General features: G+C 49.6%; 1 protein-coding gene across 1 annotated transcript in view; it reads left to right on the top strand.

Moving 5' to 3' along the window:
- Nucleotides 1-384: 384 nt before the first annotated feature.
- Nucleotides 385-19,710, top strand: part of LOC111553373 (maestro heat-like repeat family member 5) — a 71,165-nt gene continuing 51,839 nt past the window's right edge. The window contains exons 1-6 of the mRNA XM_026454567.1: nucleotides 385-545; nucleotides 10,675-10,856; nucleotides 11,687-11,832; nucleotides 12,234-12,362; nucleotides 16,199-16,358; nucleotides 17,877-17,929. Of these exons, the coding sequence (XP_026310352.1) occupies nucleotides 466-545; nucleotides 10,675-10,856; nucleotides 11,687-11,832; nucleotides 12,234-12,362; nucleotides 16,199-16,358; nucleotides 17,877-17,929 (750 nt within the window). The 5' untranslated portion in view covers nucleotides 385-465. The remainder of the gene's footprint in view (nucleotides 546-10,674; nucleotides 10,857-11,686; nucleotides 11,833-12,233; nucleotides 12,363-16,198; nucleotides 16,359-17,876; nucleotides 17,930-19,710) is intronic.

The following is a 19,710-nucleotide window of genomic DNA, read 5'->3' as shown; positions in this document are numbered from 1 at the left end:
TTCCTCCCACTGGAGAGGATCCCAGAGGAGTCAAGCACCAGCACCCGCAGGGGAGCCCAGCACGTCGCAGGTGTTCAGACTCAGGCCCAGAGGGGAAGTCACAGCTCCAGCCCCGGGACCTGTCACCCGCACAGGGACCTGGACTTAGCAAACAAATAGCCCAGGCCAGATCATCCACGGGTCTCCCAGGAGACAACTGAGGCCCAGAGAAGGAAGGAGCAGGGCCGGGACCCCTTGAGGACACGTCTGAACACGCACGCACAAACACAGGCACACACGCACGCCTGCTGTCCCCACAGCACAGACCCTAGAAAGGATGCTGTGGACACTGGAACCATTGTGACCTCAGGGGTGAGGTCAGGCCTGCCAGGGCGGGGGAGGGTCAGTGCCAGAGACAGGGCCAGCCCACAGGCGTGAGGCCAGAGCTAGTGGTGGGTTCCTGTGGGTCTGCACTGCACCCCAACCATGGACAGGCAGTGTTCTGAAAGGCCACATAGCCGCACCCCGACGGGTAGAATGTCGTCAGCCGTGTCCCAAAACTCCAGGTCAGCTCAGCCCCAGCAGGGACCCCGTGACCCCCCACCAGTACTCAGTCTTATCTGTCAGGGGAGCCTCCCTGCAGACCATCCAGGGGCCCCTGTGCTGAGGAAGGAGGGTCCTGCCCCCAGGAGCAGCCTGCGGGGGTTGGAGTGGGGATCAGGTTGGAGGAGAGGAGGCTAGGAGGGTGGAGGCTTCAACTGGAGTGAGGGCCTTGCCCACATATCCTGCACCTGTGAGGGCCAGAGGGACCGTGGCCTGTGTCGCCAGCAGTGCCTGCAGGCTGTGTGAATGGGTCAGTTGACTGGATGAACAGACCGTCCACCTGTTTCTCTGAGCCTCGGCTTCTATTCGGCACAATGGAGATAATACCACAGTCAGTGTTTCTGCAGAGATTTAAGGGACATGAATAAAGGAAGGTTCCTCCACAGCCTTCCAGGGTCCCAAGGGTGCCCCAGTGTCCCAGGGACCTGGACAGACACAAAGGGCATCTCTACCTTCCTGTGTCTGACAGGCAAGTCAGAGCTGTCTGGCCCCCAGCCCAGAGCCCCACCTGCCCCCTCTATGGGGAGCCAAAGCAGGTTCTGCTGTACAGACACTTATCCACCCGGGCTGGGGCCCACAGCCAAGCCATGGGGTCAGAGTAGGCTTCCCAGTTGCAATCCACGCTGGTGAATGTTCTGGGAGTGTCTTGGTACCTGCCTGTGAACTCAGGCATTTCCAGCCCTCACAGTCCGGGTTTGAATGTTGTCAGGCCTCTCTTCTCTGCCATAGCTTCTGTTGCTAAGCCAAGAGTGCTCCTCTGCAGATGTTTGCTAATAGTGTGTTCACATCGTTTTTCTATCTTTAAAAATACATTTAACTCTGGAAGCCACAGGGGCTGCGATGTGGGTTTGGAGGGGCAAGGTACGGGCCTCGCTGGTGCCTGCAGCCCGTGCTGTGACTGCTGCTGTGCCTGGGGGAAGCCGGGCTCTAGCTCCAATAGGATCCTCACTCCCACTCCCAGAGTCGGCCCCAACCAGGTTTGTCTGGAAGGTCACCCTTTCCAGGATGAGGGAACTGGCTAGTTTTTGGAGAGGCCACAGGAAGGAGGCGGGTTCCAGAAGGGGTACACTGTGTGTTGACCTCTCAAGGTCAAGACGGCAGGGTTTGAGGGCCTCCCCAGAGCTGCCCTGGCCCTGAGATGCCAAGAGATGTCAGAACATGTGATCTCCAGGACGCAGGCTCTGGAGCTCTTCCTACTGCAAAGCTCAAATGTGCAGAAATGCAGCTTCTCAGGCAACCCCAACCTTATGATGCAGTTACAGGATGGAGAAGACTGGCGGGTGTCCTCCTACAGCCCTGGCAAGGGGACAGAAAGAAAGGAGGAGAAGGAGACATGCTCTGGGCAGAGGGGCCAGGGAAGCAGAGCCTCACAGGGTCCACCAGAAGGCATTTGGGAAGCTGGATCTGGTGTGATGATTGCAGGGGACAGACTGGATCCTGGAGAGGTGGGAGGGCTGTCAGTGCCATGTCCAAGGTCAGGACCGGACCGGTGGTGGCTCTGGATACATCCCCTGCTATGAAGCACTCCATTCATTCCGCCAGTATTTGCTAGGCGCCTGCTGCGTGGACCAGGTGTTCTAGGTGTCGGGGATACTACTGTGAGCAAAAGAGATAAAGACCCTGTCCTCATGCCTTACCTTCCAGGTAGGGAGACTGCCAGTGAGACCAGAAGCAGGAAAGTAAACGATATGATGTTACAGGGCGAAAAGTGACGTGGAAAAAAGAGAGGATGGGGAGGAGGAAGTGTGGGGCGAGGATTTTAAATCAGTTCTTCAAGAAGGTGACAATTGAGCAAAGACTAAAATCAGGTGAGGGACTGAGCCAGGCAGCCATCTGGAGGAAGGGTGTTCCCAGACAGAAAGAGTGGCCACGCGAAGGTCCAGAGGTAAACGTGCACCCCCTGGTGGGAGCGCCCCACCACCGCGGTGGAATAGGCAAGGGAGAGCAGAAGGAAATAAGGGCAGAGAGACCACTTTTGTTCTTATGTGTCTTTTTTCTTTTCAATTACAGTATGTTTACAGATGATAAAATTCACTTAGCTTATAGCTCTCAAATTTTGATAAATGTATATAGTCATGGACCCACCATCACAAACAAAATATGGCAGTGGGTGCATGACCCCCAGACAGCTCCGCCTCCCAGACACTCCCTCCTGTCCCTTGGAGGTGAACTCTCTCCAACTCCCAGTCCTTGGGAACAACTGACCCGCTCTCTGTCTGTAGTTTCACCTTTTTCAGAATGTCACAAAAGTGAAATGACACCACATGTAGCTTGTGGAGTCCGGTTTCCCTCCTGGAGCATCCGTGTTTTCGTGTTTATCAGTGATTCACCTCTCTTGTTGCTGAGTAACTTTACTGTGAATGTGACATGGTTTGTGTATGCATTCCCAGGGTGAAGGACATTTGGATTATTTCCATGTGGAGATACCATAAATAAAGCCAGTATAAATGTTTGTGTATATATTTTAGTCAGTAGTCGTTTCGCTTGAGTGAATGCCTAGGAGTGGGTAGCTGAGCTGTTTGGTAAGTGTACATTGACTTTATTAGCAAATACCAGGCTACCTTCTAAGAGGGCTATGGCACTGTGCATTCCCACCAGCAATGCATGGAAGCCCAGAGCTATTCCGCAACCTCACCAGCACTTGGTATTTCCAATGTCTCTGATTTTAGCTGTTTTAGTAGATGTGTGGTGATAGTTCACTGTGGTGCTAGTTGGTTTCCCTCGTGAAGAATGGTGAGTGCTTTTCAGGTGCTTCTTTGCCATCCGTCTGCCTCCTCTGAAGCCTTGTCCCAGTCTCCTGCCTGTGTTTTCTTAGGCTGCTTTGCTTTGTTTTGTTTTGAGAGTTTTTTCCATATTCTGGAGATAGTCCCTTATCAGATATGTGATTTGCAAATACTGCCTCCAAGTCTATAGCTGCTCATTTCTTAATGCATATCCCTTAATCTAAATAAAAGAGAGGGGGACCAGGTGCAGTGGCTCATGCCTGTAATCCCATCACTTTGGCAGGCAGAAGCAGGAGGATCATTTCAGCCCAGGAGTTCAAGACCAGCCTGAGCAATATACAGAGACCCTGCCTCTACAGTAAAAAAATTTTAAAAAATAGGCAGACAAGGTGGCTTGCAACTGTAGTCCTAGCTACTTGGGAGGCTGAGGCAGCAGCATCTCTTAAGCCTAGGAGTTCGAGGCTACAATGAATGAGCTATGACTGTGCCACTGCACTCCAGCCTAGGCAGCTTTCTCTCTAGAAAACAAAAATAAAACAAAGACAGAGGGGATCTCTAAAAGAAAATGATATTTATTCAGGAATAGGCATGACAATAGTAATACGTGTGCCATAGTAAACCACATGCCTATTCAAGGCTGGGGCAAGGGTAAGTTTTTAAAGGCAAAATTAAAATGATTGATTACGTAAGTTGTTCTGAAATAATAAGTCTTGGCTACAAGGGTCAATAACAAGGGTGGGGTGAGTCCTAGGTTGGAAAGACAGTTTTCTGGGTAGACAATCTCACAGAAGTATTTGTGTGTATGTGTAAGGTTGCAATTGGCCTTTGTGCAAGGTTGTGGGTTTTGCAGAGTCTTTTGTGATAGTTCTTGCTGTCAGGCATTTGTGCATGAGAACCATTCCTTTATGGCTTCCTCCAGCCCCATTTATCAGAGTTTTAACAGTGACTCCATTTTGATTCCAACAAGTTTCACGTAGCTTTCAAAAAGCAGAAGTTTTTAATTTTTATGAAATCAAATTTATCATTTCTTCTTTTATATAGTGCTTTTGGTGTCACATCTAAGAAATCTTTGTCTAACCCAAGATCATAAAGATTTCCTCCTGTATTTTCTTCTGAAAGTTTTAGAAGTTTAGGTCTTACTTTTGGGTCTTTTTTATCTTTTTGAGTAAATTTTTACATACGATTTGAGGAATGGATTAGGGGTTATTTTTTGCATGTGTCTATCCAATTATTTCAGCACCATCTGTTGAATGCTTTTTTAATAGAGTTGCTCTTGCACCCTTACCAAAAATCGGCTGAAGCCAGGCACAGTGGCATGCATCTGTAGTCCCAACTACTCAGGAGGCTGAGGCAGGAGAATTGCTTGAGCCCAGGAGTTCAAGACTGCAGTGAGCTATGACCACACACTATACTCCAGCCTGAGCAACAGAGTGAGACCCTATCTCTAAACAAAACAAAACAAAAAGAATCAATTGACCTTATATGCATGGGCTTTTTTCTGGAATCCACGTTCTGTTACACATATTTATATTTATGTGCTTCTATCAATATTACATTGCCTTGATTACTATAGCTTTACAATAAGTCTTGACATTGGTAATGGTCCTCCAATTTGGTTCTTCTTCAAAATCATTTTGACTATCCTAGTTTCTTTACCTTCCCATATGAATTTTAGAAACAGCTTGTTGGTTACTACCAAAAAAATTTCCTGCTGGGGTTTTTATTGAAATTGCATTGAATATTTAGATAAAGTTAGAAAAAAATTAACATCTCAACAATATTGAGTCTTCCAATCCATGAAAGTGGTATATCTATTCATCTTCTTGATTTATTTCATCAATATTTTGTAGTTTGCAGTATATAGACCTTGCAATTGTTGTTATGTCTAAATATGTCTAAATAACTCATGATTTTTGGTGCTAGTGTACGTGGTACCTTTTTTATTTCAGTTTCCAATTGTTCATTGCCAGTATGCATAAATATGAATACTTTTCATTGACCTTACAATTTGTAAATTTGCTGAACTTATTTTTTAGTTCTAGTAGGCTTTTCTGTAGATTTGGAATTTTCCACTTGTACAATAATGCCTTCTACAAATAAAAATAGTTTGCTTCTTCTTTTCTAGGCTGTATGACTTTTATTCCTTTTTCTTGACTTCTTACATCGATTAAGTCCACAGTCTAATGTTGAATGAGAGGAGTAAGAGCAGACTTCTTGCCTCATTCCCAGTCATGTGGAAAGATATTCAGCCTTTCACCAGAAAGTATGATATTAGCTGTAGGATTTTTATAGATACTCTTTATCAGCTTGAGGAAGTGTTCTTAATTCCTATGTTTATTTTTGAATAGATGTTTAGTTTTACCAAATGTTTCTCTGCATCTATTGAGATCATTATATTTTCTTTCCTTAGTCAGTCAATCTAGTGAATTACATTGACTGATTTTCAAATATTCAGCTAGCCTTATATTCCCAGGATAAGCCCCGCTAGGAGATGATGGATAAGCTTTTCTGTATACTTTGAATTGTTTTGTTAAGAAAGTTTGTGTCTGTTCATGGAAGATATTAGGCTGTAGTTTTCTTTATTTCCAATATCTTTATCTAGTTTTGGTGTCAGGTTTTGCCTCATGGAAAGGTTGGGAAGTGTTCCCTTCTCTTCAATTTTGTGGAAGAGTTTGTAGTATTTGTATTATTTCTTCCTGAAACACTTGATAGAATTCGAGAGTGAAGCCAACAGAGCCTAAAATTTTCTTTGTGGGAAAGTTTTCAACTACACATTCAATTTTCATAATATAGGGTTATTCTTGTTATTTAATTCTTGAGTAAGCATTGGTATTTTGTGACTCTAAGAAATGAGTCCATTTCATCTATGTCACTAAGTTTATTGGCACAAAGTTATTCAGAATATCCCTTCATTATACTTTTAATGTCTATAGAACCTGTAATGATGTATCCACTCTTATTGATGTTAATAATCTGTGTTTTCACTTTTTTGCCCTAATAAATCCTGCTAGTGGTTTATCAATGTTTTCATCTTTTCAAAAAAAATCACCTACTGGTTTCATTGATTTTTCTCTATTTTTTGTTATTTTCTATTTCATTAATTTTTGCTCTACACTTTTTCTTGAGTTTAATATGCTGGGTTTTTTCCTAATTTATTCAGTTACAAGCTGATTTCAGACCTTCATTCTTTTCTAATACAGGTGTTTTAATGCTGCACCCCAGGGATTTTGATATGCTGTGTTTTCACTTCTGTTTTGTTCAAGATACTTTTTACTCTCATTACCGTTTATTTCTTCTTTACCTATGGATTACTTAAAAGTATGTTGTTTAGTTTCCCAATACTTAGGTATTTTCCACCTATCTTTCTGTTATTGATTTCCAATTTAATTTCATGTGGTCAGATATCATGTTTTGTTGGATCTGAATCTTTTCCAATTTGCTAAGACTTTTTATGGCACAGAATATAGTCTGCCTTGGTCAATGTACCATGTGTATTTGAAAATAAAGTTTATTCTTTTGTGGTTAGAGTTCCATAAATGTGAATTCAATTATGTTGGTTAATAATTGTTTGAGCCTTTTATATTCTTACTGATTACCTGTCGACTTATTTTATCAGTTATCTATAGATGGGTATTGAAATTTTCAACTAAGATTGTGGACTTGTCTGTTTTTTCTTCTAGCTCTAACTTCTTTGCTTTATGTGTTTTGAAGTTCTGTGACTAGATGCATGAACATTTAAGATTTTTATATCTCCTTGATTAGTGAACTGATTCTCTTTATCCCTGTTATTTACTCTAAAATATACTTTGCCTGATATTAATATAACCAAAAATTTTTTTTATATTTGTGTTAGCATGATATATCATTTTCCATCCTTTTACTTTTGATTGATTGGTATCTACTATATTTCAAGTGGATTTTGTATAGGCAGTGTACACTTGGCTCTTGCTTTTCTATTCAATTTGACAATCTCTGCTGTTTGATTGTGGTGCTTTAATCATTTATATTTAATACGACTATTGATATGATTTGGTTTTAGTCTACCATCTTGCAATTTGTTTTCTCTTTGTCTCGTCTCTTTTTGTACAATTTTTTTCTCTTCTTCTGCCTTTATTTGCATTGGGTATTTTTTATGACTCCACTTTCTCTGCTTTGTGGACTTGCTAGCCACACATATTTTGTTTTGTGTCGTTTTATTATTTAGTCATTGCTTTTGGGTTTCCAGTATACATGTTAACTTATCTCAGTCTACCTTCAAGTGAAATTATACCTTCAAGTAAAATTAAAGTATAAGCATCTTCCAACATTTTGTTTTCATTTCCCCCTCCTGGCTTTTGTGCTATTATTGTTATATATTTTACTTCTATATTTGTTATAAACCCACAATGCACTATTAGTTTTACTTTAAATTTTAAAAATAAAAACATTGGCCAGGCGTGGTGGCTCACGCCTGTAATCCCTGCACTTTGGGAGGCCGAGGCAGGTGGATCACAAGGTCAGGAAATCGAGACCACGGTGAAACCCCGTCTCTACTAAAAATACAAAAAACTAGACAGGTGAGGTGGTGGGCGCCTGTAGTCCCAGCTACTCGGGAGGCTGAGGCAGGAGAATGGCACCAACCAGGGAGGCGGAGCTTGCAGTGAGCCGAGATTGCGCCACTGCACTCCAGCCTGGGCGACAGAGCGAGACTCCGTCTCAAAAAATAAATAAATAAAACAAAACAAAATAAAATAAATAAATAAATTCTATTTACCTACATTTTTCCCATTTCCAGTGCTTGTTATTCTTTTGCGTAGTTTTCTATTTCCATCTGTTGCCGTTTTCCTTCTGTCTGGAAGACTTTCTCAAACATGTTTTGTAGTGCAGGACTCCTGATGATAACTTCTTCTGGTTTTTGTGTACATGAAAAGTGTTTTTATATCACCTTCCATTTCTGAAGATATTTTCTCTAGGTATGGAATTCCAGCTTGGCAGGTTGTTGTTTCGTTTTGTTTTTTCTTTCAGGGCTTTAAATTGTTGCGCTACTATCTCTTGGCTTGCACTGATTTCAACAAGAACTGTGCTCTCATTTTTCATTCCTTTCATGTGTCTTTTTTCTATGGCTGTTTTTAAGATTTGCTCTTATAATTGGTTTTGGGCAATATTATTTCAATGTGTCTTCATGTAGTTTTCTTTGTATTTCTTTTGCTTGGAATTCGTTGAATTTCCTGGATCTGTGGATTTATAATTTTCATCAAATTTGTAAAATGTTCAGGTATTATTTCCTCAAATATGTTTTCTTTCCCTTTCCTTCTCCTGTGGGGATGCAAATTCCACATACAAAATGCCATGTGATGCTGTCCCATATCTCACTAATGCTCTGTTTTATTTTTTCCAGTCTTTTTTCTCTATATGTTTCATTTTTGGATAGTTTCTATTGCTGTGTCTCCAGGTTCACTCATCTTTGCTTCTACATTGTCTAATCTCCTGCTAAACTAGTGTATTCATAATATGAAATGTATTCTTCATTGTTTTATATTTCCCATGTCTCTCCTTACCATGCTTATGTTTTGCTCTACCATGCTGAACATGAGAAATATATTATTAACAGTAATGGCAAAAATCACAATTACTTTTGCACCAACCTTATAACTGTTTTAATGTCCTTGTCTACTAATTATATCATTTCTGTGTTTGTTTAAATTAATTGATTTTTCTCCTCATTAGGGATCTTTTTCTTTTTCTTTTTTTTTTTTTTTTTTGTTTTGTTTGTTGTTGTTGTTCGTTTCTTTACACGCCTAGCAAATTTTTGATTGGATGCTAGACATTTCATACCATTAACACTCTACCTAATGCCCTGTGAATTACCAGGTTTTCCACTCTTGCTGATGAGAAAAGGAACTCTTCCTAGCCCTGTGTGAGTTCCAAAGATTGTTCCCTCTACTCCTTTTGGAGCTTTGTGGTTCTTTTCCCAAATGTATTGAGCTCAGATGAAGACAGGGAATGCAGAGGATACCCTGCAAAGCGCCAGAACTCTATCTCCTCCTTGTGCAGCTCTCTCCTGTGACTCTTTCCAGCAAACTCCAGCCACTTTGGCTCCCCCAGACTTTCATGTCCACTTCCTCAACTCAGAGAGTACTGGGCTTCCCTGGGCTCCCCTCCCCGCACTGCAAACTAGAAACTTCCCAGGCAGCTGGCTGTGGCCACGCTGGGCTCACCTTACCGGTTTTCCATTTTCAGGGATCTTCGTCCTGTGCTGCTGTTGTCTGATGTCTGATAATCATGGTTTTGTATATTTTTCCAATTTTTGAGTTGTTTAAGACAGGAGGGTGAAGCTGGTCCTTGTTATACCCTCATGGATGGAAGCATCAGTGTCTTATATGTCATTTTCAGGACCTTGGGTTTTACTCTGAGTGAAATGGGAGGCATATGGGTGGATTTTGAGTGGCATGATCTGACATGCATCCCTCCCATGGTAGGACAAATGAATGGGTAAAATATTGAGAGACGAACTGTCTTCTCATATACCACAGAATTCACTGATTTGATTTGCTGACTTTATCTCATTCATTGATGCATCTCAGGAGCCTAGAACATGTCCCACCCATGGCAGGCACCTGGGAAGTGGGTACTGAGAGTGAACAAATGAATAAGGTCAGGAAGTGGGTGGAGCAGGAGCCTGCTCCTGCCCCAGGAGCCCACGGGCAGGAGCTGTGATGGGGGACCAGGCTTGGGCAGCATCCCTGAATGGAAGGACATGGTCTCTTTTGGCCCCTTACGGCCACTAACACAGCCTGAGATAGTGCTTTCCCCGCGTTTGCAAGAGAAGAGGAAGGAGAGGAGGAGAAGGCAGAGGCCAGCTTGGAGGACGGAGAAGAGGAGAAGGCAGAGGCCAGCTTGGAGGAAGGAGAGGAGGCCTTCCTTGGAGGCCCCTGCATCCTCCCTTGCTCTGTTCTCACTGCTCCTGCAGCTCCCCTGCTCCCCTCGGGGACTTCACCAGTGATGTCTGGGTGACGGGAGAAGTCTCACTTGTGGTCAGAATGAGATTGGCTCTCTCAAGAGCCTGAGCTAGAGATGCCATACCGTGAACCCTGCAACATCCCACCAGCCATGTCTGTCTCGAACCCAACCTCAGAACCTGATACTTGCTGGGAGGCCAGGCCCCACCAGGCCTACAGGTGATGCTACCTACTCAACAGTGCCCCTGAGGCCTCGAGACTCCTGCCCTCCTCCCAGGGCCCAGCCAGTCCATTGAATGGAAAGACAAACACATGGAAAGATGTAGCTGAGCCCGATGGAAGCCAATGCTGCGCTCAGCACCCCCTGTACTAACGCAGAAATACACACACACATTCAGATACTGACACCCAGGGTCCCTCCTCCATTTCAGAATCTCCCTCCCTGTCTCCACATCCACGAAGGACTCATCTTACGTGATGGCACCCCAGGACTCTGCCTGCAGGGACAGATGGTCACCCCCCACCACCATCCTGCTTCACAAGTCGCAGAGCAGCCAGGCCACACTGATGCCACAGGAGCACGGGATGCTCATGGCGGAGACCTACAGTGCAGGTGACTGCCAGCCCTGGGCTCAGACAGGCAGGGGCGGGTCGGCCCAGATGGGGTCAGGCTCCTGTAGATCCCATGTCCCTCCACCAACAGCAGTCCTGAGGGTGACGACCAGAGGGAGTCTCTGCTCCAGGACCTTGAGGGTATCAAGTGGTGTAGATATAGTGAAGCTTTCAGCAGAGAACCCTGCACGCGTGACTTGGCCTCTTCATGCCTCCTGAAGCACCATCCAAAGCCTAAATAATGCCCCAGTTCACCCTATACCCCACCTCCGCTATCCTCCCATTCCCTTTCACACCTCAGAACCGCAGTCCAGGCCTGGCCCCTCCCTTATTCAAACACCATTGAATGCTGGATGACTGGACAGGTGGTGAGAGGATAGGATGGATGGGAGGATGGAGGGATGAACTCATGACTGGTTGGGTGGGTGAATACATTTATGAATAGCTGAATGTTGGGTGGATGGGCAGGTAGATGAATGGAAAGATAGATGAGCAGGTGGGTTAGTAGATGGAAGGATGGACAGATGGAACATGTGGGTGGATGGACAGATGGCTGGATGGACAGGTGGATGAGTGGATGATGGGCAGATGGGAATATGAATCGTGAGTGAGGATATGCTCACGCACCTGCACTCCTGCTCCTTACCTCTGTTGAACCCCAGAAAGTCCATTTGGACAGTCAGGAGGTCCTGGCCTTCTGATGCATCCATTCCCCAGTTCTCATTTTCAGAGTGCTCCTTCCATCCCCAGACCCACCTCCTGCCCACCCAGCCTGGCTGCCAGTGTGAGCTACCCACAGCCTGCTCACACGTGCCTTCTTGCCAACCTTAGCCATCTGCCTCAAGATGCTGCAGGACATGAACAGTGCTGACCTCTTCCACTTGAAGTACATCATCAAGAAGATCAAGAACATGGCTCATGGCTCCCCCAAGCTGGTGATGGAAACCATCCACGACTACTTCATAGACAACCCAGAGGTGGGGACAGCTTGGGCCACTGGGGCAGGCACAGGGCGCAGAGCGGGAGGGTGGGACCCCAAGGTGGGCTGAAACCCCGGAGCCTGCCTAAAACAGCTACATGACTTGGGGCAAGTCTCAATTTCCTTACATGTCAAATGGGCCGAGTGGGGAGGGAGAAACACTGGACCCGCATGCATTGACCGCCCTCGGAATGCGCTCATGAGATGGTGATCCTGACCCTCACAGGTGGAGAAACTAAGGCATAGGGAGGCCAAGGGATTTGCCCGGAGTCATAGAACCATGAAGTGGCAGAGATAAATGGCTCCTTTCACACCCCTCCCTGTCCACGCCCCTGCCCACATCTCCCACATGATCTGACCTGTTCTGTCCCCAAGCCACCATTGCTCTGCCATCTGCAGATCTCCAGCAGGCACAAGTTCCGGCTGTTCCAGACCCTGGAGATGGTCATCGGGGCCAGTGACGTCCTGGAGGAGACCTGGGAGAAAACCTTCATGCAGCTCGCCCTGGAGAACATGACCAAGGCCACGGTGGGCCTCCCCTCCCCCAGCAAGTGGGCCAACCCCCCACGAGTTCTGGGAATGCCAGCTCGGGCTGCCCCAGGGGCCCGAGCGAGGCTAGGCGTGCCCAGCCTTGTGAAGCCATTTCCATCCAGTGACTCGCGTTCTCACCCCCAGCCCTTCAGCGGGACAATCACACTTTTCCATCTCACTTTCCCATGTCAGGAAGGTGAGGCTCAAGAGAGCACTGTTTGTCTGACGCCAAGGGGCCCATAAGTGGGGGGGCCCTCTCCCCCAAGGAGGTCTCTCCCTGCAGCAGGCTATGGTTCCCCTCTGCACCACCTTCCTCACCATTGCATGGCAGCTGCCTGCAGCCCAGCCTCTGGAAGGCCTGCTGCAAGTCTAACCCAGCCTACAGGCTGTAACTCTGCCCTTGGCCTCTACCTCCTGGGTTCTGCTCAATGGAGACTTGGGGATCTGGACCTGAACTACCCCCACCCACCCCACCCCACCCCACCCGCAGCTTGCAGTCCAAGAGCTGGCCCTGGCCAAGTCTCCACTCCAAGGTGGCTTAGACTGACTAGGCCAGAGCAGCCCCAGGGGACACCTTAATACACACACACACCAGGGTGCCCCACGATGCAGGAGTAGACACCATTTACCCTCCGTGTGGTGCCCAGTCTTAGTTCATGTGATCGTGCAGGAGGCAAAGGCCACTGAAAGTTCTTTAATACTCAAAGCTCCTCCCAAAGCGAGAGGCACAGCACAGCACACCCCACAGGGCCACACAGGTCCCACACAGGGTCAGGAAGCAGATGAGGGACCATCTGAACATGCCTTCAGGGCCATGGTGGCAGGAAGTAACGAAGTAGAGACGTCCCCTAGGAGCTACAGGGACACTGGCAGGTCGGGGGCACCGTAATGGGACATCCATGCTCCCCAAAAGATGTAAGCAGCTCCGGCTACTCACCTGGCCCTACGATTCAGCAAACTCAAGGAGAGGTTATTAGGAATAACAGACATCAAACAGCCAGCGCAGGGCCTACAAGCGTGGCCAATGCACCCTCCACACAGGGGTTTGTGGCCCCATTTACCCATGGAGAGGCTTAGGGACTGGCCTGCAGTCACAGCCCAGCTGGTGGGTGGCAGGTGGGACATGCCCGTGTGCTCCCCCAGAGAAGAGAATGAGGCCACCCTAGGTGTGAGAGACAGAAAAACGGGGAGCAAGGGCCATGTCCACTTAGTCCTTTTTTCCACCTCATTTCTTTTTCTTTTGGAATCCTAAGCGTGTGTTTGTCACACTCACCGTTGCGAAGTCTACCAGGCATCGCTGCAGTTTACAGGGAGCTGGGGTTGGGGAGCAGCGCCTCCAGGGAGGCGAGGGCTTCGGGACACTCTCAGGGCTGTGGTCCGGCCTCAGCCTCTCTGAGGGTGGGCAAGACCCGCCTGGGGCTTCATGAGGAGGGGCCCCCGCACAGAGTCTGGCACGAATGAGGCCAGGACTGGTCTACATTTCTGCTTCTGAACACACCGCAGCCCCGCTCCAACCCCCCTGAGTAAGTGGACACTTCTGAGGGTCCTACCCACCACCTGGGACACAGAGGGGCGTCAGGCACTGTCACCTAGGTCAGGACCAGCCAAACTCAGGCAATCTTCCAGCCCAGCATGGAGCCTGGGGTCAGCAGGGACCAGCCTGGCCCCACACTCCTGATGCCCTGCCCCGGTGGGGGGCTGTGTTTCCTGCACCCTGTCTCCCCTTTCCCGATTTAGTCTCTGAAACCAGACACAGACGTAGGCTTCTTGGAGGCGGCTTCTTGGGCAAGGGCTTCAGGGAAGTAAGATTCTGAGCCTGTGCATTTCCAGAAATCTCTGGATTCGATTTCACACTGGACTGTGGGTTGGCAACCGCTGTCCATTGTCCTCTGGCCCTCATGGCTGTTGAGGATCCAGGGTCACTCTGAACCGTGATCCTTCACGTGCCACCTGCTGTCTGCTGCGGAGTTCGGGCTCGTGGAGTCTTTGCCCTGCCCATTCTGCAGGAGTGGAACTTGCTCTGGGTCCAGAATTAGTCACCAGCTTTTGTGGTCACGTATCCTTTCCATCTGGCTACCTGAGCCCTTGGTTCCACCACAGAGTGACCAGGTGAGCCCACTGCCACCACCCTCACCCAGTTACGTCAGTGTCTCTCTGTCTTCCCTTCTGTGCTCTGAGGATTCCCAGGGAGACACTTACCCAGGGGCCCTGCCTAGAGATCAGGGTCCCATCCCATGGCAGTCCATGCCAGGCCCGGCCTGAGAAGTGAGTATTCCTGGAGCTTATGGGCCTGGCAGCCCCTGGACGGAGACACTCATCTGCCCCCTCCAGAGAGTAAGACCCCAGACTCTTGCTGGGGTATGAGAGGGCCGGCTCCCCCGACGTGTGCAGAGTGTGGGAGGTACATCGAGGGACTCAACTACTTCTAAAACTATGTCACCTTTAGTTTCAGCCCCCTCCACTGCCACTCCAGTTCCAGAGGTTGGGAGACAAGAGACCCCCCCAACTTCAAATAGTGGGCGAAGGTGCCATGGGGGTGAGCTGGCCTTGGCCTCTGCTCCACTAGCCTATACATGGTCTTCAGTCCCCTCACCTACCTGCTTCCTGCTTCCATAGTGTGGTTACTATTATCCCTTTTAAAAAAATCTCCTAAAGGTAGTGTTAACTGAGGTAGGTTTTTAGAAAGAGCAAAATCAGATTCAATCACCATCTTCACAAGAAGCCCCCATAACCATACTTAGCATAATATATAAATGATATATCCTTTTCGTGCGGTGATTCAAGCTGCATGGCAGGGCTCAGACACCCCCACTTTCAGATGCCCCCAAGTGTAGGCAGGCCTCCTCTTCACCTGCCTCAGAGCCACAGAAGCTGCCTTATGGCTCCTGTGAAGACAGAGAAAAGAGTAGACGTCAAAATTGCAGCAAGATGTAAAGGGAGAAAGGTCCCAGGTATGACCACACAGAGCCGGACTCCGGGACCCATGTAGTTCCTTCCTGCTGAAGATGCCCCTCCACTGGACAGTGGGGGCTTGGCCCGGGTCAGGGAAGCCAGGGACCCAGTCAACATTGCTCTGCCCTTGAGCAGCTGACTCCCTGGCTCCCCTGGACAGGAACGTAGCCTCTGGTTCTGAATTCATGGTGAAAGAATTAAAGGATGTGACGTCCTGAGCCACCAGCAGCTCCAGAGAGGTGATGTGGGCTGGAGGTTTCAGGATGGGTACCCTGAACCCAGGCCGTGCAGTGGGCTCTAAGTGGGAGTGGAGGTGCAGGCAGGCACACAGCATGAGCAAGGGCTCAGAGGCCGGGAGGAAGAGGAGGAGGTGCTCTGGAAATGGACACAGACCAGGAAGGCCTCAGGCTCCCTCAGCCTCAGTTTTCTACTAAAAGAAACATGGGCTGTGTGGCCAAGCGCGGTGGCTCAAGCCTGTAATCCCAGCACTTTGGGAAGCCAAGACAGGCGGATCACGAGGTCAGGAGATCGAGACCATCCTGGCTAACATGGTGAAACCCCCGAGTCTACTAAAAAATACAAAAAACTAGTGGGGTGACGTGGTGGGCACCTGTAGTCCCAGCTACTCGGGAGGCTGAGCCAGGAGAATGGCATAAACCCAGGAGGTGGAACTTGCAGTGAGCCGAGATCTGGTCACTGCACTCCAGCCTGGACAACAGAGCAAGACTCCTTCTCAAAAAAAAAAAGAAAAAAAAAAGGAAACATGGATTGTGGCAGCTGTCCTTCTCCCTCAAACCAGCCCTGGCATGTGAAGAAGCGAGGTCTCAGAACAAGCCGCTCTTACTCTACCTCCCGCCCTGCCTGCTCCCGCCCCACCCCAGGAGCTGGAAGACACATACCAGGACGCGGCCAGCAACGTGCTGGTGGCCATCTGCAGGCACTCGTGGCGGGCGGTGGCACAGCATCTGGAGACGGAGTTCCTGACGGGCATCTTCCCACACCGCAGCCTCCTCTATGTGATGGGCGTCCTGTCCTCCAGTGGTATGTTGGGCGCGAGGTTGCGGACAGAGTGGGGTGGGTCATGGAGAGTGATTCAAGAGGTGGCTTTGAGACCCCATGTGGGCAGGGCACAGGGGCTGCAGGTCACTTGTGCACCGCGAGGTAGCTTAGTGCCTGGCAGCAACAGGCTGCTGCCCCGAGGACCCCCATTGCCCACCAGCCCTCAGAGGGCCCAGGCCATGCTCAAGACCTCCCTGGAAAGAGCAACAGCAGGCCCAGCCATGTCAGCCCCTCTGATGGCTCACCCACTCCTGCTGTCAGTATTGCAACAGCTGGACCTGGGCGGAGCCAGGATGACAGAGGAGGTCCCGGGAGGTGGCCCAGGACAGGTGTGAGGCTGGCACATGGCCGAGCAACTCCACCGCCAGCTGCTGCATCTGTCTCCTCCCTTGGTCACAAAAGGCAGGTGGGCCCTCCTCCCCGGGCAGATGAAGAGATGGAGCTCAGAGAAGCAGCATGGCCGGCTAGGGCCACTCCCAGCCTGTCATAGCCTGTAGTGTCTGGGCCTTGCGTCCACCATAGCCGCTGCCTCCAAGCTGTGGGAAGGGCTGGCCCGGACAGTGTGGCCTCTGAGGACCCCAGAGGAAGGATGTTCAGGGAGCTGCTGACACAAAATAGCGAACGCTGACTGAGCACCTACCTAATGCCAGGCTCCCAGCCACACAGAGGCAAGGGCCAGCCTTCATTCATTCACTCATTCATTCACAACCATATGCTGCTGCGCTTCCCACGGGGAGATGCAGGGCTGCCTTGAGGGCAGCTGGGAGAGCCCAGAGAGGAGAGGGACCAGCTGCCCTGGGGCCATCAAGGAGGGCTTCCTGGAGGAGGCAGCCAGTACAGGCCACATCTAGAGGGATGCGTAGGAAGGTGAGGAGGGACGCTCCCTCTGCCAAGGGCTTTCAGAAAGAGTTGGTCGGCAGCCACAGTGAGGGGTGGGGTTGGGGTGTGGCAGGGCCTGTGACCTGCAGGGAGGCCCAGGCCCAGCAGGGGTGTTTGGACCCTAAGACCTGGGGTGAAGCAGGACCCTGCTTGGCTTGGCCCTACACCCCCCACGCCAGGATTAGCAGGCTGGGTAGAGGTCCCTCTGCACCCTGGGGGTACTGCTGAGGCCACCAGATCCCTCCCCAAAGCAGCCTCTCCCTCTGGGGTAAGTTCCAAAGTTCCTGAAAAGCTCTCCACTCTCACAATGCCTCCCTCCCAGAGACTTATTTTCCCACTCTTGAGGGGCCATGCTTGGTAGTGCCCCTCCATTCACCATGAGTGAGCCCGAGGCCCAGAGAGGGAGCCCAGCCCGCCTGAGGACACACAGTAAGGGCAGCGGGGCTGCAAGCCCACCCCAGCTCTCTGAACCCAGAGCCAAGCCTGGCTCACGTCCCTCCAGCTCCCACGCCCCACAGAGCTAGGGTGGGCAGAGGCCAGCAGCCTCAGCCAGGGCCAGTGCTAAAGGCGGGAGGAGACGGTTGTTAGACAGGGTCCTATGACCCATCCCTCCTCCCACAGAGGAGCTCTTCAGCCAGGAAGACAAGGCCTGCTGGGAAGAGCAACTGATCCAGGTAAGGAGGCAGCCCAGCTCCCAGTCACCAGGCCTTCTGTGGGGCAACAGGGGGAGGCAGCAGGACGGGTGCCTGGGAGGAGGGTAGGTGGGAGGAGGGAGGAGGAAGGGAAGGCAAAGGGAGAGAGGAAGGGAGGGAAGGGAGGGAGAAGGGGTAGTAGGGAGACAGGGAAGATGGGAGGAAGGAGGGAGGAATGAGAGGGAGGGGAAAGAAGGACGGGAAGGCAAGAAGAGGGCTTGGAAGGGGAGGGAGGAAGATGGTGGAACAAGAGGGAGAAGAGAGGTAGGGAGGGAGGACCTCTACTCTGCAGATGGGCACACAAGTCTGGAAAAGGGAGGGGACTGCAGTCACAGGGCTGGTCACTGCGGCACTGGGATTGGGGAGGGGACGGCAGTCACAGGGCCGGTCACTGCGGCACTGGGACTGGGGAGGGGACTGCAGTCACAGGGCTGATCACTGTGGCACTGGGACTGGGGAGGGGACCGCAGTCACAGGGCTGGTCACTGTGGCACTGGGACTGGGGAGGGGACCACAGTCACTGGGCCAGTCACTGAGGCATCAGGATTCAAACCTCAGTCTCCACATGCCTGACTCAGAGCACATACCCAACACACTGGGCCAGAGCTGTGGACCTGAAAAGAAGGAAGCAGGTTGGGGTGGACGGAGGGAGCCCCAGCCAAGAAACAGTCTGTGCAGGCCCATCCCTAAACACACACCCTAGTGAGTGAGGGGCTGACATGGCTGAGGGAAGGGACATGAGACTCCCGCCCCCTGGATCCAAGTCCATATTCAACCAATCACCAGTCTGTGACCTGGGGGGACCTGCTTCACCTCTCAGTACCTTAGTTTTCTCATCTGTCAAATGGGAATCCAAGCACTTCACTCAAATGGTGGGTATGACAAGTATATGAGGTAATCCGTGTAAAGTGTCGGGCACCGTGCCAGTGACGCAGGAAGCCCTCACTAATGTCATTATTGTTCTATGGTAAGAGTTATAGTGATAGTGACAGGAGCAGCAGCGGTGGTGGCAGGAGAATAGTTGGAATGGAGCGGTACCCAGTAGAAGTAGCACCAGCAGCAACACAAGCAATTAATAGAACAAGAAGACAAAAAATTACCGAGGATAGAGAAAACTTGAACAATACACTAACCAAATTCATCTAATAAAGTGCAAACAAAATATTCGCCAGGGGATGTGGGGGAACTGGGGATGGTTAATGGGTATAAAAAATAGGAAGAATGAATAAGATCTACTATTTGCTAGCACAAACGGGTGACTATAGTCCATTATTTAATTGTAGATTTTAAAATAACTGAAAGAGGCTGGGTGTGGTGGCTCACCCCTGTAATCCCAGCACTTTGGGAGGCCGAGATGAGCAGATCACTTGAGGTCAGGAGTTCGAGACCAGCCTGGCCAATACGGGGAAACCCCATCTCTACTAAAAATACAAAAACTAGTCCAGGGTTCTAGGACACGCCTGTAATCCCAGCTACTTGGGAGGCTGATGTGGGAGAATCACTTGAAAATGGGAAGCAGAGGTTACAGTGAGTCAAGATCATGCCACTGCACTCCAGCCTGGGCAACAGAGCGGGACTCCACCTTAAAATAAAGTAAAAGAGGGCCGAGCACATTGGCTCATGCCTGTAATCCCAGCACTTTGGGAGACTGAGGCCGGCGGATCACCTGAGGTCAGGAGTTCAAGGCCAGCCTGTCCAACATGAGGAAACTCTGTCTCTACTAAAAAATACAAAAATTAGCCAGGCGTGGTGACATGTACCTG

The sequence above is a fragment of the Piliocolobus tephrosceles genome, chromosome 7, assembly GCF_002776525.5.
Source record: "Piliocolobus tephrosceles isolate RC106 chromosome 7, ASM277652v3, whole genome shotgun sequence".
Taxonomy (NCBI): Eukaryota; Metazoa; Chordata; class Mammalia; order Primates; family Cercopithecidae; genus Piliocolobus; species Piliocolobus tephrosceles.
This window is presented reverse-complemented; position numbering and strand designations above follow the sequence as displayed.